This window comes from Arachis hypogaea, chromosome 19 (genome assembly GCF_003086295.3).
Source record: "Arachis hypogaea cultivar Tifrunner chromosome 19, arahy.Tifrunner.gnm2.J5K5, whole genome shotgun sequence".
Lineage (NCBI taxonomy): Eukaryota > Viridiplantae > Streptophyta > Magnoliopsida > Fabales > Fabaceae > Arachis > Arachis hypogaea.
In genome coordinates, this window is record NC_092054.1 from 5,418,356 (window position 1) to 5,445,808 (window position 27,453).

A 27,453-nucleotide genomic window follows, 5' to 3' on the forward strand; every position below is an offset into this window, starting at 1 on the left:
ATTAAAAATTTTTTATAAATATTAAATATGTCATATTACATATAAATATTTTTATTAAAAAACACTTTATAAATAATATTTTTATTTTTATAAAAAAATTATCAGATCTTTTAACAAGTTACAAATCAGGCCAAATTTAGTATTTTGAAAAAGTCTAACAGGTCAGGCCCAGACCAATTAACTACATGACAGGTAAAGTCTGTTAAGAGTAAAGTTTGGCCTGTTTCCACAGCTAGTTTTAGCCTTTATTAAAGTTTGAACTTTAGAACTAAATTGGGTTGATGTGGTTAACTCATTAGTCCGCTTAAGTAAATGTTGAAAAATTTGAATTTCGTCTTGTGTATGTACCAACTCGTTAGCTAGTGACAAGCCCTTAAACAGAGTTACAATCCACAACGAATTAGTGTTTACCTCGCGTAAATAACAAAAAAAATTTTGAACTTTAAAGTGGGTACGACGTATTTTAGGTTAAACATGTTGTTATTTACTATGAGATAATATATAATAAGAATAATTTATTTGAAAAATATTGGAATAATTGTTTTTTTAATATTTTAAATAAATGAAGAATTTTTTCTATGAATAAATGATATAAAAATTCAAAGAGAGATTTATATTCTAAAACACTGATATTTCAGTTATTTTACCCCTTAATTTCAATTAACATATCGATATTCTTGGAATAACAGCAATTCTTATTATAGTTCATACTCATTGAAGGTTTTGAATCAGAAATGACTTTGTCAGTGAGTATCATATAATCTTTCATTTGTATGTAGACATGTAGTGTACACGTTGCTCCAGAAAGAGAAAGATAAAGAAAAAATAAAGATAAAAAAGAAGAAACTCAAGAAAGTTTTGCAGTTTATAAGGGAAGAAATTTACAAGAATTTGCAGTGATTTTTTTTTATTTTAGTTGAGTGAGTGGAAGGATAGTTCGGCGCTCTTTTTCTTTTTTGAATTTAAATGAAAAAAATAAGAGTTCCTGATTTTGTGTTTTGCAGTTTTGGTCTCCCCATGATTTTTGTGGCCTATTTTTATTACCATTTTTTTTCAATGTGATTTTTCATCGTTATGCTTTGTCTGTTAATTATTGTCTCTTTACTCCTGAGGTTAGATTTTGAAAAATTTTGCAACTATTTTAATGGGGTTGTTTTAATTTATTTTTTAAAAACAAAATTTAATTTTTTTTTTCTCATTTGAGGCTCTCTCTGCTAACTTTCTGTGACCCTCTTTTTGTCTTCTAATGCAGTTCTTCACGAGGTGCTGTCAGAAGTTAATTTTCAAAAAAAGTTCCAATCTTTATCCAAAATTTTAAATCTTTTTTTTTTCTTCCTTCTTCACCCCATTTATTAAGGTTTGATGCTTTTCTAACTCTTTGCACCGTTTATTATTAATCTATTCCCTCTACAATCCCTTTGTGCTTGCTTGCATCATCATCAATATTCACACCCCTCCCTCTCATTTTCAAACCAAACCAAAAAAAACCTTCACATTTGGATCCATTTGGATTTGGTTGCTACATTTGAGAAACCCACTTTAACACTCTCTCTTCCACTTTCTAGTTCTGGTGATAGTGTTGAAGAAGGAGAAGTTGTTATTATGGGAAAAGCTACAAGGTGGTTGAAGGGTCTATTAGGAATGAAAAAGGAGAATAAAGAGAATAGTAATAAGGATCAACACCACATTGAAAATTCAGGGTCATTGGCAACAATAACATCTTCTTTTTCTTCTTCTTATGACAAGAAAGAGAAGAAAAGATGGAGTTTTGCTAAGCAAGTAGAGAAGGATAATAATAATAATAATAGAAACATTGTTGCTCCTTCCAATGGTGCAGCTTTGGATTCTTCTTCTGATGGTGCTTGGATTAGATCCTATATTGCTGACACTGAGAGTGAGCAGAACAAGCATGCAATTGCTGTGGCAGCTGCCACTGCCGCGGCTGCAGATGCCGCCGTGGCAGCTGCGCAGGCGGCGGTGGCAGTTGTTAGGCTGACAAGCCAAGGGAGAGGCACATTGTTCAGTGGCAGCAGAGACAAGTGGGCTGCTGTAAAAATCCAAACTTTCTTCAGAGGCTATTTGGTATGTCACTTTATCTTCTTTCAAAATCAAAGTTTGATTTGATGGTAATGTGTTGTTGCTTGTTTTCTCATTTGGGTATGTTTAAAAATCAAATTTTGATTTGGTGTTGATGTTTTATTGCTTGTTTTCACAAATGGGTATGTCTGTTTTTTGTGTATTTCCATTGTTTTTGTGATCTTTTCTATAAAAAACACATCTTTTGTTTTTGTTGGTATAAGTGAAGTTAATTGCTTGGTTCCTACTCTTTTGTCCCCCTCTCTCTAAAAAGGTGAGAAAGTTGGTTTTAGATTCTTAATGAAACAGTGACTCTTCTCTCAAATGTCCTTTTTCTTTTTCTTCATTGAAACTAGCATTAGCATATGCACTTTTCCTTTGACTTGCCTCGTTAGCATCCAAATCCTCCATTTTCTGTTTTAAACAAGTTTGGTGCACTTTTTTACCTTTTACCATCTTGAATGCTCTATTTGACAATGTAATGATAATGATAATTTCATAATTTCAAAATTTTTTATTGATCAATGCATATTGTATAATTATAGAATGTTCTAGTAGCAACATTAAATCCAAGATTTTTCATTTTTTTTTTTTCAGGCAAGGAAGGCTCTTAGAGCACTGAAAGGATTGGTTAAGATACAAGCTCTTGTTAGAGGTTTTCTAGTTAGAAAGAGGGCTGCCGCAACTCTTCACAGTATGCAGGCTCTAATTCGAGCTCAGGCCGCCGTCCGGTCGCAGCGCGCCCGCCGTTCCATGAGCAAAGACAATAGGTTCCTCCCGGAAGTTCTTGCAAGAAAATCTCTGGTAAAAGCTTTTAATTCTAGATGGCTTTTGATTATAAGTTGTTTTGGATTCAAAATAAGATGATTTATTTTTTATGTTTTTATTTTTAAAATTTTGTGAAAAAAGAAAATAACAAAAATAATAAAATTCTGTTTTTTTATCTTTATTGTTTGTGTTTTTTTTTTTTTCTTCACAAATTTTAAGAAATTGAATATAAAAAACGCAAACCAAATGCAACTTTAAATTTAGGTGAAAACTCAGGTGCCGTCGACTTCAGGTGAATTTAATAGTCGAGAGCCGTTAGATGAAAATTTAGTCAAAACAGTCAAATCATCTAATGGCTCTCAGTTATTAACTCCACGTGAAGTCCACTAGTTATGAACTTCACGTGAAATCGACTGCACTTGAGTTTCCACCTTAAATTTAAACTGACTATTGTAGTTAATTCTAATTTAAGACAATGTTTATTTTTTTTGTACTAGGAACGATTTGATGAAACAAGGAGTGAATTCCACAGCAAAAGGATGATGATACCTACATCTTATGAAGCATCATTGAATGGATTTGATGAGTCTCCAAAAATTGTTGAAATTGACACTTACAAGACTAGATCATCAAGGTCAAGGCGTTACACCTCTACAATGTCCGAATGTGGCGAAGATCCGCCATACCACGCTGTCTCATCCCCTCTTCCTGGCCGAATCTCGGTCCCAGATTGCCGGCACCTTCAAGATTTCGATTGGTACTTGAGTGCCGACGAATGTAGGTATTCGACGGCACACAACACTCCAAGATTCGCAAACTACGCGCACCCTAAAATTGCCCCGGCCACACCGGCTAAAAGTGTGTGTGGAGGGGACACATTTTTTAGGCCTTATTCCAATTATCCAAATTACATGTCAAATACTCAATCTTTTAATGCAAAATTAAGGTGTCATAGTGCTCCAAAGCAAAGGCCTGAGCCAAAGAAGAGGCTTTCACTCAATGAAATGATGGCAGCAAGGAACAGCATAAGTGGTGTTAGAATGCATAGGCCATCCAATTTTCAAGGTCAAGAATCATGGAATTTTTGACATGGTTTTGGTTGGTTGGTTGGTTAATATGCCCTATATATGTCAGTTTCAGAATCTAAAGAAAAAGGGAATATCTGAGAGAGGATCAAAAAGTCTAAAGTCTAAAGTGATGTTTGTTAGTACTACTATTTACCTTGGAATTTGTTTTTCCAACCTTGTGCTTATAATTTACAAACTCAAGGATAGAACAAAGTTTGCTAATGTACATTCTTTTTTTTTTTTCAATTTTTTTTTCTTTCTTTCTCTCTCCTGAATGATGTCTTTCTTTAATGTACCAAATTATTTACATCTAGTAAAGAATTTGGCCTTTTTTTTCAATATTATATATTGTGTATCTTTGTATTTTTGCAATTTTAAAAATAATAAATAATTAATTTAAATATATTTTTTTAATCAATGTAATAATAATGTATAATTAAATTTTTGAATGAACCTATATATATATATATATATATATATATATATATATATATATATATCTAATTTTACAACCAAAATGTGCTACATATCACTTTCTCATTGCAATTGGAATTAAATCTTTCTCTCCAAAATTAAGGAATTTTCCTCTCCTCCTCACAACTAAAATGTGCCACATGTCACTCTCTCATTGTAATTGAAATTAAATCATTCCCTCCAAAATTAAAGAGTTCTTCTCTCATCTTTACTAATTTTACAACCAAAATATGTCGCATATCACTCCCTCGTTACAATTGAAATCAAATATTTCCCTCCAAAATTAAAGAGTTCTACCCTCCTCCCTCTTCCTTTCTCTATTTCTCATTCCTTCAACCACTCTATCTATTTTATATATCATTATCAATATCAATGACTAATTATTAATTTGACAATCAAAATGTGCAACATGACATTCTTTAATTGCATTAAAATTAAAATTAAAATTAAAATATACCTATATTATGTATCATATATTACTATCTAATTTAATAATCAAATTTATCCCATGACATTCTTTTATTAAAATTTAGAGAAAATATTTTTTTTTTCAAAATTAATAAACTCCCTTCCTAAATTCTCTCATCTATCTCTCTCCATTTTTCATTTCTCTACCATTTTTACTCTATATATAATTTATCTTTTATATTAGTAATTTGACAAATCAAAATATGTCATCCGATTTTTTTTTACAATTAAAATTAAAAAATTTTCTTCCAAAATTAACAAATCTCACTCTCGCTCTTACTCTCGTTCTTCATCTTTATCTTTCTCTCTTTTTTCTCTCATTTTCTATTTTTTCTATCTTTCTGTTCTACAAAAAATAAAATTAATAAAATAATATAATTCAAATAAAAATTATTATTATCATCATTATTATATACATATTTTTTTAGTTTTTTATTTAGTTTTAAATTTTTACCACTTTTCTTTCTAATTTATATTTTTATTTCTCTTCTTTCAAATATTTATTACATATAATTTGAAAAGAATACTAATGTTATAATTAAAAGTTAGAATTAAGATTCAATTATTTTAAAAAAATAGTTTTTAAGTTAATTTTATAACTATCAGTATATTTTTTATGCCAATATCTAATTATTATTTGATTTTTTATCTATAAATACATTGGTCTTCTTAGTCAAAAATTTTTGTCAACTTACGACTTTTTTTGTAAAAGTAGTTTGATTTTGTAAATCTTTTGTGCCATGCATAATTGTTTATCTCAATTTTAAAAAATATATAATATATATTAGTTAAAATTACTAGAATATTTCGATGTTATGTGAACATTTGAATTTTTTTTTAACTTTATACAATTTGGATTGAAGTTCAAACAGTTTCAGAGTGCTATTTTAGGTAAAATATGTTATGGCTCTTAAATGCTTATTGCTGTATTGATGGTTTCGGAATGCAGGGAAAGAGTAAAGAACTAGAAGCTAAAATTTATAGAAAAGTTTTTAAATATATCGGTATACCAGTATTTTAGTATTTTTAATCGTTGATTTTAATTATATATATATTATATATATTTTTTATAATTAAAATTAATGATTAAAAATTATTAAAACAGTTATATACTAGTATACTTGAAAATTTTTTAAATTTATAATAATAAATGTATTTGTTATTATTTATTATTAATAATTAACTGTGGAAAGGATGATGGGGTCTGTGTAGATGGGAAATCATAACTCATAATAGTTTGAAGCACTGGTAAATGGTTGAAATGTCACTTTCACTAAACACAGTTTTTTCTCTATTGATAGTTGTTCATGTGTTTGGCAATAACCAGCACTTGAAAAGGACATTGTTGTTCAGAACAATTATCAGTTGTGAAGGTCATAATAATTTGCCAGAAAATTTGAAACTCAAACTCAAAATCAATGGTCGCCACTTGCCACCAAAATTACAATTATTCTGTACACTTATTTTTGTTTAAAATTAAAATATTTGCAATTATAAAAAAATAACGATGAATGATTAATTGATTATGCATCCTTCTTTTTTCTCTTTTTTTTTTTTTTTGTGTTTTTTGATGTTTTGTAGAAGTAAATATTAAAGAATTGAACTAGTAGCAAGGTTCCAAAGACCAAAATTGAAATCAATGGAATTAGAGATTTTAAAATTTGAAAATTCAACAAAAATTTAATTGAAGTGGAATTAAATATAATAAAATAATATCTGTATATAATATATATATATATATATATATATATATAATTTTAATATATTTTATTATTTTAAATTGATTAATCGCTAAAACACTAAATTTATTTGACCAATTTAACATAATTAATTTTTTTCTTAAACAAAATCGGTCTAATAAACGACTTTTGATTAATCCAATTAAATCAGACAATTCGATCCAATTATCCAAAGGTGAAAACTCAAGTGTAGTCGATTTTACGTGAAGTTAATACCTGATAGCTGTTAGATAAAAATTTAGTCAAATCAATCAAATTATTTAACGACTCTCAGATATTTATGTAAAATCGACTGCACACCTGAGTTTCCACTTTATCAGAATCATGATTAATAGGGCATTTTCAATTTGGAAAAAGAAAATCTCCAAAGATAGTGACACTACTAGACATGTTCCTTTCCATTGTCTTATCTCATGTTAGGAAGCAAATTATTTTAATCGAAGCGAAGTAGCTTAGCAATGGAATCTTCTCAAAAGCTAAGAGTTCCCCTTTTTTTTTTTAAAGTTACTAAGAAAATACAGCTTTTGCAAAACTCATAATTATGTCAATATATATAATCATCTTACTTCTTTTTGTTTTTCTAATTCTTTTCCAAAATCAAAACGTTAGCTATAAAATATGAAAAAGTATATGGAACCAAGAACTTAATTAATTTATAATTATATTTAATTAATTTTATTTATTTTTAATTTATAATATTTGATATTAATTGCTTTTCACTTTAAATTAAAATTTTGAATGATATGTTAGAGAAATAGAGGTGGGAATCACGAAACTTCCAATAATTCCGATTCTTAGTATATAAAAAAATTTATAAAATATATAAAAGAACATTCATTTAGTATGAAAAAGAAACATTCTGATATTTAGTAGAAAAAATATTCTAATACCTAGCATAAACACCATCCACATAGAGGTTTTAGATTCACCTAGAGACATTTGACAAATTTTTGACTGATCTCCTCTTGATTTTCTAGTATTGTTGATAAAATATTAGTGTTCACGTTTTTTAATAATTAATTTTAACTATAAAAATATGTATATAATATATTATTTAAAATTAACGACTAAAATTATTAAATATCGGTATTTATGGTATATTTATAAATTTTTCCATGGTTTCTTTCCCCGCAAATCAAGAATAATAATTTTACTATTCCCTTTCGTTTAACTTCTGCATTACATAATTATATCTTGGTATGATCATGATTACATTTCAGCTCTATATATTAGTCACGAAGTCATTCAAAATTGAGATAGAATCATTGCAATATTTCGAAGAATGTTTATTACCATCATAAAAGATAAGTAGCAAGATTAGTCTCTACGCAAACCTGCTTTCAATTACATAGAAACAAGATCCAAATGAGGCAATTGTTGGGTGTCATAATTAGATAACTAAATTCTAAATCAGGATTTTGAGCATTTTAGTAGAGTGAAAATAATATACCATGTGAAAATTTGAAAGGAATGTTACACTAATTAGAATTAAATTAAAGGATAGGACAAATTGTATAAATAAATAAAGGATGAATTAATTTTATTTAATTGTAAATTTTTTTTAAATGATTATATTTTGGTTATCTGTTTATTTTATGTAAATTACTATAAAAATTTTAAAATTTATATCTAAATTATTAAAAAATATAGAAGTTTATGTAAAAATAAATTATTATAAATCTTTATAGAATGTAAAATTTAGGGTAAAGTACTAAATTGGTCCCTTATGTTTGGGCGTAATTCTGTTTTGGTTCTTAAGGTTTAAAGTGTTCTATTTGAATCAAAAAAGTTTCATTTAGTATCAATTTAGTCCGACATTGAGGTCAAAGTTAAATAATTAAGGGAATGTCTTACATAACAACAGTACAAGAACAAAATCGATAATTTGGAGAACAATACAGACTCCAGAAGCACAAAATCAACCATGGATACATCAATACATTTATTTATTATTTTTTTTACAATATAAATAAAATATTTTCTATAAAACTAAAGAGAATGATAAATAAATGTATTGATACATCAATGGTTGATTTTGTGCCTCTGGAGTTTGTACTTGTTCTCCAAATTATTGATTTTGTTCTTGTATTATTATGTGGGATATTCTGTTAATTATTTAACTTTGACTTCACTGTGAGACTAAATTGATGCTAAATGAAACTTTTTTTATATTTAAATAGAACACTTTAAACCTTAAGAACTAAAATAGAATTACGTCCAAATATAGGACCAATTTAATACTTTACCCTAAAATTTATGAAAAAATTGACTAGCATCATAAACTTTTAAATTTTGTACGTGTAAACCGCTATATCTTGTATGATATATGATAGTAGTCAATTTTTGTATAAATTTTTACATCTTATAAGAATTTATGATGGTAGTTAATTTTCACGTAAACTTTTATACGCATCTTTATAGCAGTTTACAATGATAACTAGTTTTTACATAAATATCTACGCTCTATAACGATTTTATGTATAAATTTTGAAACATCTATATTCTATAACAATTTATATAGAATAAATACAGAATAAAAAAATAACAATTTTAAAAAGTTTATAAATGAGTAAAACGATTTTATGTATAAATTTTGAAACCTCTATATTCTATAACAATTTATATAGAATAAATACAGGATAAAAAAAATAACGATTTTAAAAAATTTATAAATGAATAAAATTGATTCATCCTTTATTTTTTTATGCAATTTGTCCTAAATAATATATAACATTCATGTATATATAATATATATATATATATATATATATATATATAAAAATTATTTATGAACATATAAAATATATACTAAAAATATATAAAATAATATATATTTAATACTGAATTTGATAATTAATTATATAATATATATATAATATTTTTATAAATTTAGTTATGATGTGTTCTAAAGATATATAATAAGATTATTATATATTAATAAAATATTTTAAATATTTTTATTTAATAAATACAAAATTTAAATTTTTTGTATTTTTAGAAAAGATTCTTAATTTATTACTTAAGACAGAAGTTAAATAAATTCTATTTTTAGATATAAGAGGAGAAAATGAAAGGAATTAATATTATTGTTGATGAGGGAGAGAGAGTTTAGTACACGCGTTGAGGCAGCGCGTGGGTGTTGAAGGGAGAAGTGTAAAGTGTTTGAATCTTAAATTTCATATCAGCAATGATTAGGGTTTCATTTGACTCATGGGTTTTTAGAACTCTTTTTCTTTTTGGATTTCGCGTCGCATTTTTTTTTTCATGCACATATTCTACTCTTACTCTATAGGCTATAGCCATAACCTCACGTGCTTGCCAGTGGAAAATTTTTAAAAATTATAAAACGTTGGTCTAACTTAAAAATAGGTTTAATTACTCTATTTAATTTTTATAGTTTTTATAAAATTTTTAATTAGATCTTTATATATTTTTTTTAATTGGATCTATGTACTAATTTTTTTTTCAATTAAATTCCTCTTAGTAATAATTGACTTAATTTTATAGAGACTCAACTAAAAAAAATTGGTATAGAGACCTAAATAAAAGAAAAAAAAATGTAAGGACCAAATTAAAAAAAAAATTTAGTGTAAGGACTCAATTAAAATAAAAAAAAGTATAAGGACCTAATTGAAAATTTCGCGAGATTATAAAGACTAACAAAATAATTAAACCTTAAAAATATTTAAATATGTAACAAAATTCATAGTTTATTTACTTAACAATTTTTAAATGTTTATCTTACTTAATGATTTTTAGGTTAGTTCATTATGTTATTTTAATTTGATTAAAAATTGCCTAATATTTTAAATGAAAAATAGAAAAAAAATGGTCGGATTAACAATATTTACTTAAAACTTTTAAGTAAATATTGTTAAAACAAAACAACATTATATATAAGGAAATAATTTAGCTAACAAATATTTTTTAAATATTAAAAATTTTATTAAAAAATAAAATTTTTCTTTTAATTTAAGAAATATTTATTGTATAAAACACAGGAGTACATAATAAAATTATAAATTTGTTTGTTTAAAATTGATATAAACTAATGGAACTAATTATGTCTTTTTTTAAAGTATTTGTTAAACCCTTTTGGAAAGAATAAGTATGACGTCATGCATACATCATTGTCAATATTTCGTGCAGTGTGCCTATATAAGGACCTTCTCTCTCACTGTCTTCGACGCTCTCTATTATCTTTTTTGCCTCCTCATTTTATTATTAGGTGAATGCTATCATGCCTAAAAGATGGTGTCTATTTATTAAAAAGAGTTAAAAATTAATATTTAATTAAAAAGATATAAAAATAAATAATTTTTAAGAATTCAAAACTTATTATAAAAAAAAGTTAGGCAAAATTTAGACACCAAATAATAAGCACCATAAAATTGACCTTATTATTATTACTAGCGGTTCAACGGTTCAACAGGCACTGTCGTGCCTGTTTAGTCGCTTTTCTATTGAGTTAAAAAAATATTTTTATATTTTTATTTTTAAAATTGTAAATTTAATATCAATAACTAAAAAATAAATTATTAAAAAATATTTTATATTTTTATTTTTATTTTTTTATTATTATTATTTGGTGTGAATTATATAGATGATGCCCACTTTATAATCTAAATATGCATTACAAATGGATTTTCTAAACCTTTTTAATGCATATTTATTTTAATTGAAATTAGCACCCTTTAACTCCTAAAATTTTGGTTACATATAAATTACTTTCATGAATTCTTTTAATGGTGTAACTTGCCTTCCTAAATTTTTTGAACTTAGATGTGCTATTTTTTTAATTACTAATTTGATAACGAAAAGATTTAGCAATTGATAAAGAATTTTTAAAATATATTATCGATAAAATAATATCTAAATAATTTAAAAATACAATAAAAATAATCAATAATTATTATATTTTTTATAAGTGAAAAAAATTTGTATTTAACAAACCATTTATTTATTTGATATAAATTTTTATGACAATATTTAAAAAATATTTAGAAGGTGCACAAAAAGTTTTAGAACAAAAATTGGTCTTTAGATTTTTTTTTTTAATTTTTTAAAAAAATGTGATAATTCACAATAAAAAATCTTTTAAAAAATTTGTTTGATATAAAATTATCAAATTTTAAGGATGAAAAGATCTTATTTTTCTAATAATAATTACAAAAATTTGTATCAAAATTTGATCTTTTTAAAATTTTTTTATAATATATATTTAATATATAATTATTTTTGTCGTGTTTTTAAATTTTTTGCAGACTTATTTATGGTTAGTATTTTTTGGGAGTTATTTTTGTCAATGATATAAATTTTTGGATACTATTTAAATAGTTTCCTTTAAAAAGAGTATACGTAAAAAATAAAAGAATTTAAGGATGGATTTCATGAATTAATCAAACTTTTAAGTTTATATGCATTCTGAAAGAATAATATTATATATTTAAATATTTTTGTTAATAAAATTTAACTAAATTGTTCTAATATAATAAAAATCAGTTATAATTAGTATTATTTTAAATTTTATTGTTTAATTTAATTAAATTTAATTTATTAAAAGATTTAAATGCGTAATATTAGTGTATTACTCATTGTGAAAACAAAAACAAAGTTATAAAAACAACCAAAAAAATGTAACCTACCGTCATTGGTATAAAAGAATTAAAATAAAAAAAATTAAAATTTTTAATACATTAAAACCCTTTCAAGTTTACGTATATTCAAATCTTCTATTTATAATATTTTTAAAAAATATCATAAAGTATTTGTTAACCGGTGAAATATTTAGATCCTGCAATGCTCCACCTTTTAAGATCAAAGAGTACATGTTAAACAATAAAAAAATCATTGTTATTGATGATAAGGTATCTTCAGAATTTATTCATAAAATAAAAAATTTTCCATCAACTTCCTTTAATTTTTTAACCTCTTTATACCCTCCCATTGTTTGAACAGACAGAAAAAGAGACGTTGAGAAATGGCCAAAACACATTAAACTATTAAGTGCTTCCTTAAACAAGCATTTTATCTGTATAGTGAAACTGTGATTCAAACATTAATAGTTAATTAATATTTAAATCGGTTTATTATTCTAAGCAATAATGTCGTCCAATTTGTTTGGTCTAAGAGCTTAATTTGCTGCTATGCTTTCGTCACTAATTGGTGAAGCTTATTTAGATGAAAAATAATTGAAAGTCTTAATTTATCATCCTAACTTTTTTTTCTAATTTTTAAATAATAAACAAAATTTTTTATTTTTTATTTATATAATATTTTTCAAAAAATATATATACTTAAAATTTTATTATTTAAATATTAAAAAATAATTAAAAGGATGAAGTAATAGGATTCTTAATTATTATTACTCTATTGAGATTATGTAGCTTCACATTTTTTTATTATTTTTAAACGCACACAGTTATTAGTTAAATCTAATCGAAATTTTGGGTAAGACCGTGGTTTTGTATCTTATTAATCCCTTTGGACTTTGAAAACACAACCAAAGGGTGAAATGATTTGAAATAAATAAATAATTAAATCTTGGATCCGTACATCACAATAATTGATATATTTAATTTAATTTTGTTACAATATAATCTCACTTTTTTTAATTTAAATTTAAAATTTTAAGAATGTGTTTGATATATTGGTAAAAAAGTAAGTAAGTAAATATCAGATGATTTTATTCTAAGAAAATTTTATTCTCAATAAATTGAAGCTTTATATATATTGGAGTTTGGTACTGTAATTCTCGGAAAAAAAAAAAGAAATCTATTAATACTATAAATTAGTCCTCATACATTTTTGTAACAGAACAATCAACCATCAAATTAAATTAATCAAAGTTTTCATTGCAAAATAGAATAATAAAATTTTTTCATTAACACAAAATATCAGCCACCAATTAACTACCATTATATTTTTATATTTTTATTCTTATCTTTCTTATAGATGTGAATAAAAATATTATATTATTTATAAAGTTTAATTATAATTCTAAATATAATTTAATTTTATTATTTATTAAATTTGATTAAAAATATAAATATGAGAACATTTTGTATTTCTAAATGAATAAGTGATTGATGACTAATTTTTAGTTACATGGTTTTGAATCCTCAAATAATGTTCAAAATTTATTTTTTCTTTATCTTCAGAAGAATTATTTAAAGTCTGTTAATTTTATACTTTATTAAATAATATATTGTTTGTTTTAGGAAACATTTTTTAATTTTTTGTTTATTCTATTATATAGTGATTTAATTAAAGTAATAAATAACAAAAGTTACATTACCTAAATTATTACTTCACTATATATGGTTAAAACAATAACTCATAGGTTTCTTCATTATATTCGTACATTGAGGGAATAAAATAGATAAACATAATAGAATATTGAAAAATATACTTTAATTAACCTTTAATTGTTTTTTTTTTTTGTCTGATTAATTGTTTTTTCTTTCAAGTAGTGTCTGTTAATTACAAGCAGGCATCTCATGTATATCTTAACCTCGTTTTACTTTTTGGGTTAATGTCATCATTAACTTTACAAAAAGTTTAATGGGCCTTTTTCATTGTCCTTTTCTACTTGGTGTTATGCTCTTTTTACTTTTTACCCAACATTAAAACATAGTGGATCCTTAATTAATCTAATCCTAAATTACTTTTTCACTAGCTTTATTTGTAATCTAAATGGTAGTGTGGACCAAATTAGGGTTTGGACCAGCACCTAGCTACTTCTTACACATGCATTAAGCTGAAGTTTAATTTTTGAAAGATGTTCGACCAATATTAGATTAGAGATCATATCTGAGCCTATGTATTAGTAGGCATAATTAGGGCTGGCAATGGGTAGGGTAGGATAGGGTTTGGACTCTACCCTAATTTTACTCGCGAGTTGAAAATTTTATTAAAATTCTACCCTATCCTATTTGCGTGTTGAGAATCTCTCAACCCTAACCCTACCTACACCCTAAAGTTCTAAACCTTACCTACCCTATCCTACCCGCAGAAATATCAAATTTTTTCAAAGTAAATATAAAATTCAATCATTTCAAATTTTATACATATTAATAACATAAAAAATAAAAAACTAATGCTCTAAATTACTAAATTAACTAACTATTTTAGTGGTTGTTCACTTATTATAAGTCATTACATAAAGGAGGTTGTCGATTCAATTTTCACTTCCTTCACTATATACCTATTTTTTAATAAAATATGTGTTATATATGAGGTGCGGGTAGGGTAGGGTAGGATATACCCTAAACTCGTACTCTACCTTACCCGCAGACATATCCGAACTATACTCTATTCTACCCGCAGCGGATTGGATAGCCTATCCTATTCGAACGGGTTGGACCGAATTAAATACCCACAAATAGGATATGAATTGAGAGCCCTAAGCATAATGTATATTTGATGTGTGGGGTGAGATGAGATCAAATTATGTTTGATGTCTTATGATGAGCATTGGTGATTTTTATTTCTTAAGGATTAAGTTTATTTATTGACGTTCTAGGTAAGATTTGATTACTTAATCAACAGTGATTAAAATTAACAAATTCTCTTCTTTTTTATTTTTTTTATTTTTTTCTTTTTTTTTTTTAATTTTCTCTCTCACGTTTTATCTCTTTATAATTCTGTTTTATAAAAAATAAAATTAATAAAATAATATAATTTAAACAAATTCATAAAATTTCAAAAAATATATTAAATTTATAATTAAATATAATTTTAAAAAATTCCTTAATATTATTCACATAAAAATATATTATTATTAATATATATACTTTTTTAATTTTTTATTTAATTTTAAATTTTCACTGCATATCTTTTTAATTTATATTTTCACTTCTCTTCTTTTAAGAATTTATTACATATAATTTAGAGAGAATAGTAATATTGTGATTAACACTTAATTAAATTATTTTTATTTATCCAATAGACTTAATACTTGATCAAATTAAAAAATATACACATTAAATTCTTTCAAGTTTTAGATAATAAATATTATAATTAATTATTAGTAAAAAATAAACTCTTTCACATAAAAATAATAACTAAAAAACTTATTATTTGAATCTTTTTAATCTACAAAGATTATGGTTTTATTAACCGATAATTTTTTTCTCCTATAATCTTTTTGTAAAAGTAATTTGATTTTATAAATATTTTCTGCAATAATCTATAATATAAGAAGAAAGCTGACATAACCTCAAAAAATTTATATTTTCGTAATGTTATTATGGGTAAAAACATTAGTATATTCCTAAAGCTATAAACATTCAAGGAGGGTCATATTGTCATTAGTAAATTTGATAATACCATTATTATTCCCTTCATGATGTGTGATTTATCTAGATTTCTTTTGATGAAAGATATGAGAGGGCAGAAGGTGTTCTAAGAATTGTAGTGTGAAAAAGAGATCAAGAAGGAGAGTTCTTGGAGAAAAGAAAATGCGAATTCAGAAACTGTATTTTGGAATTGATTAAAATATTGTATATTTATATTAATATCACAAAGGGTAGTAAGGTATTTATATATATTGTGGTAAGGTGCAATCCATGCTGAGTGTACTAACATCATTCAAGATGCTATATGAGATAAGTTCAATTAATAACTAACTATAATTAGGACTTTGCTAGGTAGATAATAATTTTTATAAACAATATGAACAATGAGTTTTAAAATTGGACCAATAAAATAAAACGGAAAAGCTCTGCATACAAGCCCTAATGGCTTGTATGCCATACAAGTTCATTAAACAATAAGATCAAAATACGCGCTGCTTCAGGTACGTTGATTACACGCGCTATATAACATCGCGCGTATATCTAACTACCAGATTTAAAATATTTCTTTCCCTTTTCGTTTTCGTTATTTTGAGATTTCGTTCTTCTTCTTCTCCCGCGTTTACCCTCCTTCTTCTCCATTGTTCTTTTCTTCTCCTTTTCTCACTAGCAGCTTCTTCGTTTAGGTTACCTTTGTCTCTCTCTGCAACTCCATCTTCGTTTTCTATTTTTGATTTGTTGTTTTTCGAAATCAAATTTTGATCTCGTTTTGAAGATAATGGATCATTCAACCTCAGATTGTCATCTGAATGCAGGCGAAGTGGATTATGAGTCAGAATCTAACGAAGTCCCTGAGGTTTGATTTACATAGGATTAGTATGAAATTTCTTTCAGTAATTTGTATAGCATTGTGTAGTTGAAAAATTACTGAACATTACTGTGAAAGTAACACGTTTACGTGAATCTGTCGATTCAATGTATTAGTTGTGATTAATTACCTGGAATTTGTAGCAGACGCTCGGGTGTAGATCAATTCTTGTTTGGGTGTACTTTAGCTAGAAGTGTGGGTGTATCTACACTTTACTGGTTTTTTGTTATTTTAATTTACTTGTTGTTGTTCAGCTGTATTATAACAGACATGATTAGGTGTGTTTTTAGAACTGTATTATATCTGCATGCTGTGTATTTACAGTTTATGGCTTTAAAAGTCATTCTGTTGTTGAGTTGTTGCGGTTAGGGTGTATCGTATTAGACATGATTGGGTGTATTTGAATCATATCTATGGGTGTATTTACAGTTCTGACACGGTGTATTTTGCAGCCTCTCTCAGTTGTTGATGACGAGCTTGTTCCAAAGGTTGGAATGACCTTTACTACCCTTGAAGATGCTGGAAAATTTTACAGGAACTACGCCAAGGCTGCAGGTTTCTCTACAAGAGTTCGGTGCACAAATAGGAAGGGAAACGAGATTAAGAACCAACTGATTACATGTAGCAGAGAGGGAAAATGGAAATCTAAAATATCTCCAACCGAGAAGACCAATCCGACAGCCGGTCTAAACTGTCCTGCAAGAATTTATATACACACATTGAAGGATGTCGGTGCTTGGATCATTTCAAAGGTTGTGCTGGATCATTCACACCCCTGCTGTCCAAGCAAAGCAGAGATGCTCAAACAGCACAGGGAACTAAGCATGTCCATTCGTCGTACGATAGAGAATAACGAGGAGGCCGGTATCAGACCAAGCAAAACCTACCAATCATTTGTTGCTGCTGCCGGGGGTCACCGCGAGTTAAATTTTATCGAAAAGGACGTGAGGAATTACATTACCAGGGAAGTGCGGAATGTTTCCGAACAAGAAGATGCAAAGGAATTCGGGAAATATTTGTTAAGAATGAAAGAGAAGAATCCGAATTTCTTTTTTGAGCTCCAACTCGAAGAGGATCAATCGATTAAGCTGGCTTTTTGGGCCGATGCAAGAAGCAGAGCCGCCTTTGAGTATTTCGGAGACGTCATTTCATTCGACACCACCTACAATACAAACAGGTAACAAACTGTCCCTGTTTATGATGCCAAATTAATTTATTTTTACGAATCCGCAGTAGAGGTGTATATTGGCTGTTTCATTGGGTGTATGCGAAGCATTTGTTAGGGTGTAGCTAATGATTTTGCATTCTGGACCATGGTAATTTGTTTCAGGTATAATTTGGTCTGTGGTTCTTTTGTCGGGGTGAATCACCACGGTCAATCAACACTTCTCGGATGCTCTTTGATGAAGAACGAAGAAATTGAATCATTCAAATGGTTATTTCAAAGCTGGCTTCGTTGCATGGGAGGAAACGCTCCGAAAGGGTTTCTCACCGATCAGTGCGCATCCATGAAAAGGGCTTTAGAGGCCTGTATGCCAACAACAGTTCACCGCTGGTGCATTTGGCACATCATGAAGAAGATTCCAAGCAAATTAAACGGGTACAAGGGACATGCCGATATCGAACAAGAAATGAGCCAAGTTGTTTGGAACTCTCAAAGCAAAGACTCATTCGATAGGAATTGGAACGATTTTCTGCTGAATTTTGGTCTTGGGGACAACAAGTGGCTTTCAGGTAATGTCTTTTTAAAATCTGCATCAGAGGTGTAAGTTGCATGTTTTCTCGGGTGTATTTATAGACTGTCTTTGGGTGTATTATGCAGATCTGTACGAAGACCGTCACATATGGGTTCCTATCTATCTGGATCACCATTTCTGGGCAGGGATGAGAAGCACACAAAGGAGCGAGAGCATGCATTCATTTTTTAACAAGTATATCACCCGGAACAGCTCGCTTATTCAGTTCGTCAAACAATACGATAATTGCCTCGGAAGCAGGGAGCAAGCAGAGAGAGAATCAGATGCTGCAGATTTTCATACGGTCATACCGTGTGCAACGAAATCCTGCATTGAAGCTCAGTTTCAAGATGCGTACACTCACGCAAAGTTTAGGGAAGTCCAAGCGCAATTCAGAGGAAAGGCGAATTGCATCACCAGACTGAAGAATTCCGCTCTAGGCTATTCAGTATACGAAGTCGGAGAACAAGTTTCCAGCTCAATATTCAACAAGTTCGTGGTTACTTACGACTCTGTTGCAGCCGAGGTAAAATGCCATTGCTTATTATTCGAGTCGAGAGGGATACTGTGCCGTCACGCACTAAGCGTGTTAAGCTTCGAACAAGTAAGCCAAGTGTCACCGAGATACATATTGGAACGATGGAGCAAGAAGGTAAAGAGGCGACACACACACATCAAGAGCAGCCACGACGAGCCACTAATGGAGCCAAGAAGCAAGAGGTTCGACCAATTAGTTTTTCGTTCGCAAAATATATGCGAATTTGCCTCCGAATCGGAGGAGCTGACTGCAATTCTGCACCGCGCGTACGATAACGTCATGGCCGAGATGGAAGCATTAAAAGCCAAAAGGAAGGGGACATCTTCTTTATCCCACGAAGACGCCAACTTGGAATCCGTTAACGAGCTTCAAAGCCCGCCAAGGATTCGAACAAGAGGACGTCCAAAAAACAGGCTAGGTTCAAAGCTGGAGAAACAGATCGCAAATGCCACAAAGAAGAAGAAGATGAAAGTTTTAAGCGAGGTAAAAGTAATGTTCTTTAAATTTGTGGCGATTGAGTTTATTTTTCTCGTTAATAGTTTAGGTAATGTGTGTATGTTATATTTCAGATAAACCTGTTTGATGCTGCATCAGCGGCGCATTCAAATTGCAGCCAATATCAAGGACACGTTATGAGTTATCAGTTCAGGGTACCAGCAGCAGGGGATAACTGGTTGGGTGTATAGTATTACAGAATATGGGTGTAAAAGCACTGTTATTTCGGGTGTATTTTCGTTAATTCACAATTTAGATATAAATATAAAACAAAAGCTGTAAAAATTCTCAGGTTATGGGTTTATATTTGATTTGATGTTTTTCTTCATATTTTAGTACATGTAATTCATACATTTTGAATACAGCGCAGACAGTTTGGGTGTATATTTAATACAACCTTGGGTGTATTATTAGACTTGCGTTGGGTGTAGCATTTTATAATTTGTGTTTTTTCCTTCATATTTTAGCACCTGTAATACAGCTTTTGAATACATCACAGACAGTTTACCAGCACAGATAGTTTAACTATGGGAAAAAATATACATGGAATAGAAGTTGTAGATAAATGGCAAATATTTACATCATTTGTTCAATTTACAAACTACCCAGTTTTTATATCAGCAGAATTAATCTGACAAAACGGACTTAATAATATAGAGGATGGCTTCGACAGCCTTATAGCACTACTCTCTCTAATTGCCTGATCTCTCTGGGTATTCATCTCACTGAATAGTATCCGGGATGCGTACTCCACTCTATAGTGGTCCACCTCCTCCTACAATAAAAAAGTATATTCTGTTTAAACAGCAATATTAATTCAGTAAAGTAATACAGAGTTATATGGTTCTAAAGACAGTTACCTGTGGCCAATTATCCCATTGATACTTCCTCTTTTTGATGTTTTCCGGCTCAATTATCTCCATCCACTTCATAACGTACACAGCGCAGTCATAGCTGAAAACAAAGAAAATAAATTACAAATCTCATTTACAAAAGTTTAATGATCAGACTCACAAATTTATACCTTGTTTTTTGGCCTGATATTTTAACATATGGTGATTTAATTTCCTTCTCCCTCTCCCCTTTCTGAAGAGGTTTCCCGCCGGCATATGTTATCAATCTTGAAAATACGTATCCCTTAAATACGAAAACAAATCAGTAATACACCCGAATGAATGGACAAGATACACCCAACTGAATGGACAATATACACCCATCACAAGTAACGAAATAGACCTATCTATTAAAGTAAAGAAGACAGAGGCAACTTACAGTGAATTTATTAATGGTCTTTCTCTCATCAGTGGGAGCTATTTTGTGTAGCGGGTCAAGTATTTGACATTTACGCTTTCTTGTATTTATCAGCCATAACCACCAATGCCCGGCGTAGCAGACAGGGGCAAAAATCTGAAGGATTCCCACACATTAACAGTGTGTTATTTTATTTTGCAAATAAGTAAATAAGCGTAGTAACAAATTTAGCAAACGAAAACTTACATATGGGTGCGAAGTTAATTTTTTTCTATCTATGAAGGGAATGAAACTCGGGTAGGCTTCCACCCTGAATTCCTTTTTCGTTTTTGGTGATACGAATTCCCCGTTTGGGTGATCCGAAAGCGCCATGCACTGCAAGAATGGGAAACGAGAAATGAAATACTAAACTTACACCCAATGGAACGTGACAAATACACCCAAATCAATACAGAAAATACACCCGAAGTTCGTAGAAGTAACACTTACCACAATATCGGGGGGAGACAGTATATTTGTTCTTGAAATCTCTTTTCATTTTTGTTGTTGAGGATGAGGCAGACGGCAGATACAATCTAGAAATATATGCCGAAATCAATTTTACATTAATAAGCATTGTAATTGACTTTTGTGTAAAAACAGTAATCTTATTCTAATATTACCTGAGATTCTATATCACTTTTTGCCTGGAGGGAAGCAAGGTGCATTCTCATCAAAATGTATTCTCCTTGGCCAATCAGAGTGCACATCTCCTCATACTCGTTAGTATTTTCATCTGCATCTTCCTTCAGTCTTGTCCCCCAGATGTAGCACTTTTGTTTCATATCATCCGTAATCTGATATAATCCCCGAGGAGTTTCAAACTTTGCAGAACTTTCTCCCCCAGTCTCCCTCTGAATTTGTGGACTTGTGTTTTTTCCCTTCGTCGCGCTGCTTGCTATTCTTTGGACCAAACTGTCCAATTGTTCTATCAAATTCGCAGCTTCTGGAGATTTTTCCCTTTCTGTCTCCTGTGTTGACGCCCCCTCCTGGCTTGAATCAGTCAATCCAAGGCTGAATGATGGCACCCCTGGATCTGTTTTAGGAACATAGGAAGCTGTCCGTGCCATCATCAACAGAACAGCAGCGTCTTCTGCGTCTGGATGACTGCGTCATCATGTATAAGAATAAGAATAAGAATAAGAATATACAGATGATAAGGAAAGATTGATTTTAGTCTGATGAACTTACACTTTAGTTGGAGCTGGGGGAACCGTGGGTGTGGTCTCTTGAAGTTGTTTGGGGGTTTCAGGAGTGCTGCACAGTTACAAAAAATTAATCACGTCTTAAAAGAAACTAATCAGGAACAATATACACCCAAACTGTTAGCTAATATACACCCAAACTCCAAACAAATATACACTCAATACTATTTCTTACGTTTCCGTAGTCCCTTCAATCTGTAGCATAGGGGTTGGTTCAAAATCTGTCTCTGTGGTTGTTTGGGATGCCGGCACAAAAACCTGAATCGGGACTCTAAACAAGAAGAAAAATGAAAGGTTAACAACGCCTTTGAAAATAATAAGGTTATAAGGTTGAATATTATTGTAAAACTCACATTGCAAGCGCTTCGGACGGTGTCTGTTCCCTCACAACCATCATATTCGAATCAGACGGACTCAACCTAAAATACACCCAAAGAAATTCAAGAAATACACCCGAACAATTCAAAAAGAAGACAGGCTTTGTTTTTTTGAGAACTTACATACTTGCAGTTTTTGCTTTTTTTTCCTGCCTTTTTTTTCTTGAATAAAATAATAAAGGGCTTTTTTTTCTAAAAAAAAATATATACAGAATTAGAAGTAGAAGGGTAATAGAAGAACAAAAGTAACGGTTATTTGAAAGAGAAATTACATGCTCTGTGACGGCTGGTTTACACTACTCTGTTCTGTGTTTCCTTGAGAGGAAGGAGCATCAGTTCCCAAGTTCACAGCCGATATTCTAAGACAGATTTGATCCAAGCAACACAACAAAGTTAATATTCCAACTTATTAGACAACATACACCCAACTTGATCCACTCAATACACCCAAATGGTACCACAAGACACACCCAATTCATGATAACAAGATTTTATTAAATAATAAAGCTTCTTACGTTTCAGACGACACATAGCGACCTTCTGTCGATCGCAGGTCAGGTTGGTTCTCCCTGCGAAACAAGAAACAATTATTAGCATGCAAAACACAACAAAATATGAAATAGACAGCCCATCAAGACATACCCCTCTGCAGCAGATTTATCAACATTTTGCCCTAGCCATTCATCCAGTTCGTCACTTGATATTTCATATGTCTCACTACATTCATAAAGGAAGATGTTAACAAAAATAATTACGACGATAGACGGTAATATAGCTTACGAGGTACTGTACCCGTCAAAGTATTGGTCTTCTTTAGGAGGTGAATCCTCCACGAGAACTTTTTTCTTTTTTGGTTGTGTTCTGGGTGGAAAAAAAAGAGTACCAATCAGAAATAAAAAATTAATTTTATCACAGAATATTATGCAAAGAAGTGCTTACTTTTTTGGTGTTGTTTTTGTTTTTTTCTTCTCCTTCTCCTTCTCTGCAGGTGATGATTCTTCACTCCTATAAGTTAATAACAGACACTTCAGTTAATACACGAAATCTTTATAATGAAGCCAAAAGAAAGGAGTAATAATTTCAGGACATTACTCATCACTTTGTTCAGATTCAGATTCTGAATCAGAATCTGGCTCCTCTTGCCTCTGCTTTCTTTTTCTGGAGTCCATTCTGGAAGGCAAACAGTGATTATTTAGAACATATTAAAATACACCCAACGTGATCAACAAGATACACCCAACTCGAAAAAGAAATTACACCCAAGTATGGTACTTACTTTTTCCCCTTTTTGATGTGTTGTTTTCTTGCTGAATCCTCCGAGTCTTGTTGAGTCTCAGACTCAGAGGTAGAAGTGTCACTGTCAGTAGCTGTTTCTGTCTCCGAAGACGATGTTGGACTCGCCTTCCTTTTTTTTTGTTTTTTTGATTTCTTGTTTTTTTTCTTTTTTTTCTTTTTCTTTCATTTTTTCTCTTGCTCTTGTCTCCGCCATCTTCACAATTCCCTGAAACATGAGATATTTTAGCTAGCAGCATTCAGGTAAATAAAATAGAAGCAACATATTATGTTTACTTACCAAAATTTCTTCTTTTTCTGCAGTCATTCTTTCCACCAACTTCTCCTTAGTCCAGTTGGCAATCCAAGGCTTTGGTGGTCTTTCAGCCCTCTTCTTGCCTTTGTTTTCAGAAAGATGAAAGTATATTATCATGAGAGCAAAGAGGCAGCCATCAATTGCCTTCTTCTTCTTATCCTGGTAGTCTGTGATGCCTTTGATCAAGAAGGTCAAAACATGCGCCCCCCAGTTTCTCTCCGATATGCCGTCCATCTTAAAAATTGGGGCGAGGTGCACGGGCGATATTTTGTTTATCGTCGTTGGCAAAAGGAACGCCATCTGTATGTAGAGGATGAATATCCTCTTGAACATCAGGCGTTCCTCTTCGCTGCCAACGCCGATTTCCATCATTTCATCGGTAAGACTTTTGAGGGTCTTACCCTGGAATCTTCTATAAATTATTTTGTCATCATCAGAAAGTTGCTTATAAAGTTGCTTATACTCAACTTTCTCAGGAAACAGATTTCCTACAAAAAAGAAAACAACAAAGTATCAAAATCGGTTCAAAAACACCCAAGCATCAACCTTAAATACACCCAAGCATGAACTTAATATACACCTATAATTTTGAGCTAGTTACCTGTTGCATTGATGCCAAGCGCATCACCTATTGTCTTTGGTGTTATTTGGAAAGAACCATATCCTGTCTTCAGTTTGTTCTCCCCAAGTTTGAAGTTGTTTGCCAGTTCCCTTAAGAGTTGGTGATCCACCCTTAGAGGTGGGACATGCATCAACCCACCAAATCCGAGATCCCTGACAATTGCCTTCTTCTCCTCAGCCATGTTTCTGAACTTATCACTCAGGAGATGTGTGGCACACTTAAGGTCTTTCGTTTGGTTTCTTGCTGCCATTTTGTCTGAAACAAAAAATACACACAAATATATTCCCATTAGTAACAGTAAGATACACCCATATGTAAGAATCAGATACACCCATTGATAACAGTGAGATACACCCATTGAAATTATTCAGATACATTCATATATATCAGTCAGATATCAGTCAAACATGTTTCAATATCAAGCAACATTACAAGGTCTAATAACAGTAAGATACACCCATATGTAAGAATCCGATACACTCATTGTTAACAGGGAGATACACCCATAGATATTATTCATATAAATCCATATATATCAGTCAGTTATCACTCAAACATGCTTCAATATCAAATTAATTCAGATATCAGTAAGATACACGCATATATGAGTCAGATACACCCATTGATAAGAGTAAGATACACCCATATGTAAGAATCAGATACACCCATTGATAACAGTGAGATACACCCATTGAAATTATTCAGATACATTCATATATATCAGTGAGATATCACTCAAACATGCATCAATATCAAGTCACATTACAAGTTCAAACAGTATACAACCCCCAATCTACGGAATAAAGCCCCAAAAATCAACAACAGTAGCAAGAGAACTTAGAACAAGAATGTAGAACGACGTAAAACTTAGAAGAATGACGTAGAACTTAGAACAGTGTGACAAAGAAGCAAGAATAATAGCACAGTAAACCCTAGAGAAGAACGACGTAGAAGAAAACTAAAATTGGGAGGTTTTCTTGATGAACTTACGTTGAGTGTATTTGCTTCGTTTTGTCTTCAGATTCTTCACGGAGAGTTTGATGTTGTTTTGATGGAGGTTTCGAACAACGATTTCTATATTTTGAACTTTGATTTTTGCTCGAAATTGGGAGCGTTTCCTTGGTTTCGAAGCGTTTTGAGAAGTGGAAGAAGTGGAGGAAGTGGAAGAGTCTGCCATACGTAACTGTTTGTGTTGAGCGCGTGATTTTGACGCGCCATGTTATGCTTCCTTATGCGCGTGTCTTCGATTTGGGCTGGGCCAACTTGGAAGCTTGGATACTTGTATGTGTAGCAGGCCCGAAAATAAAAATATACTACACTCCTAAATTATCTACCTAAATTTTAATATTAGAATAAACATTCACACACCTAATAAATTGAACATGCGATATATCCATTAGAGGCGTAAGTTACCGAACCGAAATTTACAACAATCGAATAGAAAACTAAAAAAATTTAGTTTTTTTCCGAATTAAACCGATCAGTTCGGTTCGGTTTTCAGTTGGCTCGGCAGAACCAAACCAAACCGAAGAAGTGGCTTAGTAATGCAATGTTTAATGTTTAGTTGTTGGAATGAGTTGAAATTGTGTTGAATTTGAATGTAATGTTATTTCAGTTTATTGGTTGTTTTGAACATCATTTTACTGAGATTAATTTTTTATTAGTTAGTATTTAAAAATAAAAAAAAAACCGACCGAATCAAACCGTTTTTGGTTCGATTCGATTTAGTTCGATTATTGCACAGACAACAAACTGATTGATTGGTATTCTATAAAAACCAAATAAATCGGTTCAATTAATTTTTGATCTAAAATCGAACCAAACCAAATCAATAACACCTCTAATATCTATTGTTTAATATTTTTATTGTCCACATAATTATTATGTTTCCTAACAGATCCATATCCTATATCTCGGTAATCGCTGTACCATTTTAATATACGTACCTCACATACAAACAGCATTTTGTGGTTGCGATTTTTGAAACAATTAGATAAGGTGTCATTAGCATGTGGAAGCAAAGAGGATGCTAGTAATATACTAATATTAACCAAAAAAAAAAAAAAAGAAAAGAGGATGTTGGTAATGTGTGAAAAATAATGAAAGATTCCATCTAATTAGCATTAGTTATTGCATCGGGTTTTGAAACTGGGAAACAAAAAAAGAATATGAATTAATTTGGTCAGAAAATGATCCAAATCGAGGTGTCAGCTGGCAAATTAATAGAAACTTTTGAAAAGAGCTTGCTTCCTGCCATTGCTTCTTATAAAGTCCATTTATTTCAAAAAAATCCTCCAATTTTTGGAGTATTATTTGTCATCAAGGGTTTGTGCACAATTCAATTTAAGGCTATTTGCAAATTAAAGCCCATTAAAGGTGTAAGTACTAAGCAGAGTTATTGTTATTATTAACTTTTTTTTGTCCTTTACTTTTTTTTTTTTTTTTTTTGAAACAAAGGAAGCTCAACACATTAAAGTGGAGCAAATAAAAGAAAGAAGAAGACACATAACCAGCTACCAACAAATAAACCAACCCCTACTATCCCCAGTACTCTCATCCTCCCCCAGGATCACTACCACTCCATTCCGTGTAGCTCATCAACGTCCTTGTGTGTATGACCTCCAGGCTTGCTCTTGCATTCTTGAAGATTCGTGCATTCCGTTCCAACCAGATGTTCCAAATCACTGCAAAGAACACTGACATCCACATCTTCTTCCCCTGTTGTCTATTATGCATTCCATGCCAACTTTCAAACATTTCTTTAACAGTTCCGGGAATCACCCACTCCCTTCCTAGTAACCTCAGCCACTTGCACCACACCTGCCATGTTACCTCACACCTAAGGA

General features: G+C 30.2%; 4 protein-coding genes and 2 long non-coding RNA genes across 10 annotated transcripts; 2 read left to right on the forward strand and 4 right to left on the reverse strand.

The window, feature by feature from the left end:
* The first annotated feature begins 633 nt into the window (after positions 1-633).
* On the forward strand, positions 634-4,255 carry LOC112779646 (protein IQ-domain 26). 3 transcript variants are annotated; one of them, XM_025823983.3, is made up of 4 exons: positions 634-746; positions 1,566-2,082; positions 2,674-2,880; positions 3,342-4,255. In XM_025823983.3, exons 2-4 carry the CDS (start codon positions 1,603-1,605, stop codon positions 3,930-3,932), a joined length of 1,278 nt encoding a protein of 425 aa, XP_025679768.1. In that variant the 5' UTR covers positions 634-746; positions 1,566-1,602; the 3' UTR covers positions 3,933-4,255. The 3 variants fall into 3 exon arrangements, with proteins under 3 accessions (XP_025679768.1, XP_072084118.1, XP_025679766.1); XM_072228017.1 differs by having other exon boundaries at positions 637-746; positions 1,253-2,082; XM_025823981.2 differs by lacking the exon at positions 634-746 and having other exon boundaries at positions 753-2,082.
* A 12,673-nt stretch (positions 4,256-16,928) lies between these two features.
* On the forward strand, positions 16,929-19,578 carry LOC140182088 (protein FAR1-RELATED SEQUENCE 5-like). The gene is made up of 4 exons (XM_072228192.1): positions 16,929-17,933; positions 18,087-18,490; positions 18,579-19,018; positions 19,570-19,578. The coding sequence occupies exons 1-4, from the start codon at positions 17,170-17,172 to the stop codon at positions 19,576-19,578; spliced, it is 1,617 nt and encodes a 538-aa protein (XP_072084293.1). The 5' UTR covers positions 16,929-17,169.
* A 519-nt stretch (positions 19,579-20,097) lies between these two features.
* On the reverse strand, positions 20,098-20,949 carry LOC112777846 (uncharacterized). Its single transcript, XR_003190548.3, has 4 exons — positions 20,798-20,949; positions 20,550-20,662; positions 20,386-20,479; positions 20,098-20,300 (listed from the first exon to the last, which is right to left on the reverse strand). It is a non-coding gene; the product is annotated as an uncharacterized lncRNA (long non-coding RNA).
* A 57-nt stretch (positions 20,950-21,006) lies between these two features.
* Positions 21,007-21,896, reverse strand: LOC140181830 (uncharacterized). Its single transcript, XM_072227276.1, has 3 exons — positions 21,439-21,896; positions 21,266-21,351; positions 21,007-21,151 (listed from the first exon to the last, which is right to left on the reverse strand). Exons 1-3 carry the CDS (start codon positions 21,886-21,888, stop codon positions 21,052-21,054), a joined length of 636 nt encoding a protein of 211 aa, XP_072083377.1. The 5' UTR covers positions 21,889-21,896; the 3' UTR covers positions 21,007-21,051.
* A 99-nt stretch (positions 21,897-21,995) lies between these two features.
* On the reverse strand, positions 21,996-22,961 carry LOC140181924 (uncharacterized). The gene is made up of 4 exons (XR_011877582.1): positions 22,670-22,961; positions 22,374-22,439; positions 22,196-22,291; positions 21,996-22,072 (listed from the first exon to the last, which is right to left on the reverse strand). It is a non-coding gene; the product is annotated as an uncharacterized lncRNA (long non-coding RNA).
* A 104-nt stretch (positions 22,962-23,065) lies between these two features.
* On the reverse strand, positions 23,066-25,888 carry LOC112777559 (uncharacterized). 3 transcript variants are annotated; one of them, XM_072228007.1, is made up of 8 exons: positions 25,598-25,888; positions 24,587-24,862; positions 23,971-24,473; positions 23,674-23,898; positions 23,490-23,567; positions 23,337-23,402; positions 23,190-23,258; positions 23,066-23,114 (listed from the first exon to the last, which is right to left on the reverse strand). In XM_072228007.1, the coding sequence occupies exons 1-4, from the start codon at positions 25,782-25,784 to the stop codon at positions 23,758-23,760; spliced, it is 1,107 nt and encodes a 368-aa protein (XP_072084108.1). In that variant the 5' UTR covers positions 25,785-25,888; the 3' UTR covers positions 23,066-23,114; positions 23,190-23,258; positions 23,337-23,402; positions 23,490-23,567; positions 23,674-23,757. The 3 variants fall into 3 exon arrangements, with proteins under 3 accessions (XP_072084108.1, XP_072084110.1, XP_072084109.1); XM_072228009.1 differs by lacking the exon at positions 23,066-23,114 and having other exon boundaries at positions 23,154-23,258; XM_072228008.1 differs by lacking the exon at positions 23,066-23,114 and having other exon boundaries at positions 23,154-23,402.
* Positions 25,889-27,453: the final 1,565 nt, after the last annotated feature.

Bases quoted from the DNA above. Each gene is read 5' to 3' on its own strand.
- LOC140182088 (XM_072228192.1), top strand. From the start codon at position 17,170: ATGGGTGTATTTACAGTTCTGACACGGTGTATTTTGCAGCCTCTCTCA. The intron at 17,934-18,086 runs GTAACAAACTGT...AATTTGTTTCAG, and splicing joins ACCACCTACAATACAAACAG to GTATAATTTGGTCTGTGGTT. The intron at 18,491-18,578 runs GTAATGTCTTTT...TGTATTATGCAG, and splicing joins GGACAACAAGTGGCTTTCAG to ATCTGTACGAAGACCGTCAC.
- LOC140181830 (XM_072227276.1), bottom strand. From the start codon at position 21,888: ATGATGGCACGGACAGCTTCCTATGTTCCTAAAACAGATCCAGGGGTG. The intron at 21,352-21,438 runs GTAATATTAGAA...ATATATTTCTAG, and splicing joins AAAGTGATATAGAATCTCAG to ATTGTATCTGCCGTCTGCCT. The intron at 21,152-21,265 runs GTAAGTGTTACT...CCATTCTTGCAG, and splicing joins TGTCTCCCCCCGATATTGTG to TGCATGGCGCTTTCGGATCA.
- LOC112777559 (XM_072228007.1), bottom strand. From the start codon at position 25,784: ATGGCAGACTCTTCCACTTCCTCCACTTCTTCCACTTCTCAAAACGCT. The intron at 24,863-25,597 runs GTAAGTTCATCA...TTTTTGTTTCAG, and splicing joins ACGAAGCAAATACACTCAAC to ACAAAATGGCAGCAAGAAAC. The intron at 24,474-24,586 runs GTAACTAGCTCA...TCTTTTTTGTAG, and splicing joins GCTTGGCATCAATGCAACAG to GAAATCTGTTTCCTGAGAAA.
- LOC112779646 (XM_025823983.3), top strand. From the start codon at position 1,603: ATGGGAAAAGCTACAAGGTGGTTGAAGGGTCTATTAGGAATGAAAAAG. The intron at 2,083-2,673 runs GTATGTCACTTT...TTTTTTTTTCAG, and splicing joins CTTTCTTCAGAGGCTATTTG to GCAAGGAAGGCTCTTAGAGC. The intron at 2,881-3,341 runs GTAAAAGCTTTT...TTTTTGTACTAG, and splicing joins TTCTTGCAAGAAAATCTCTG to GAACGATTTGATGAAACAAG.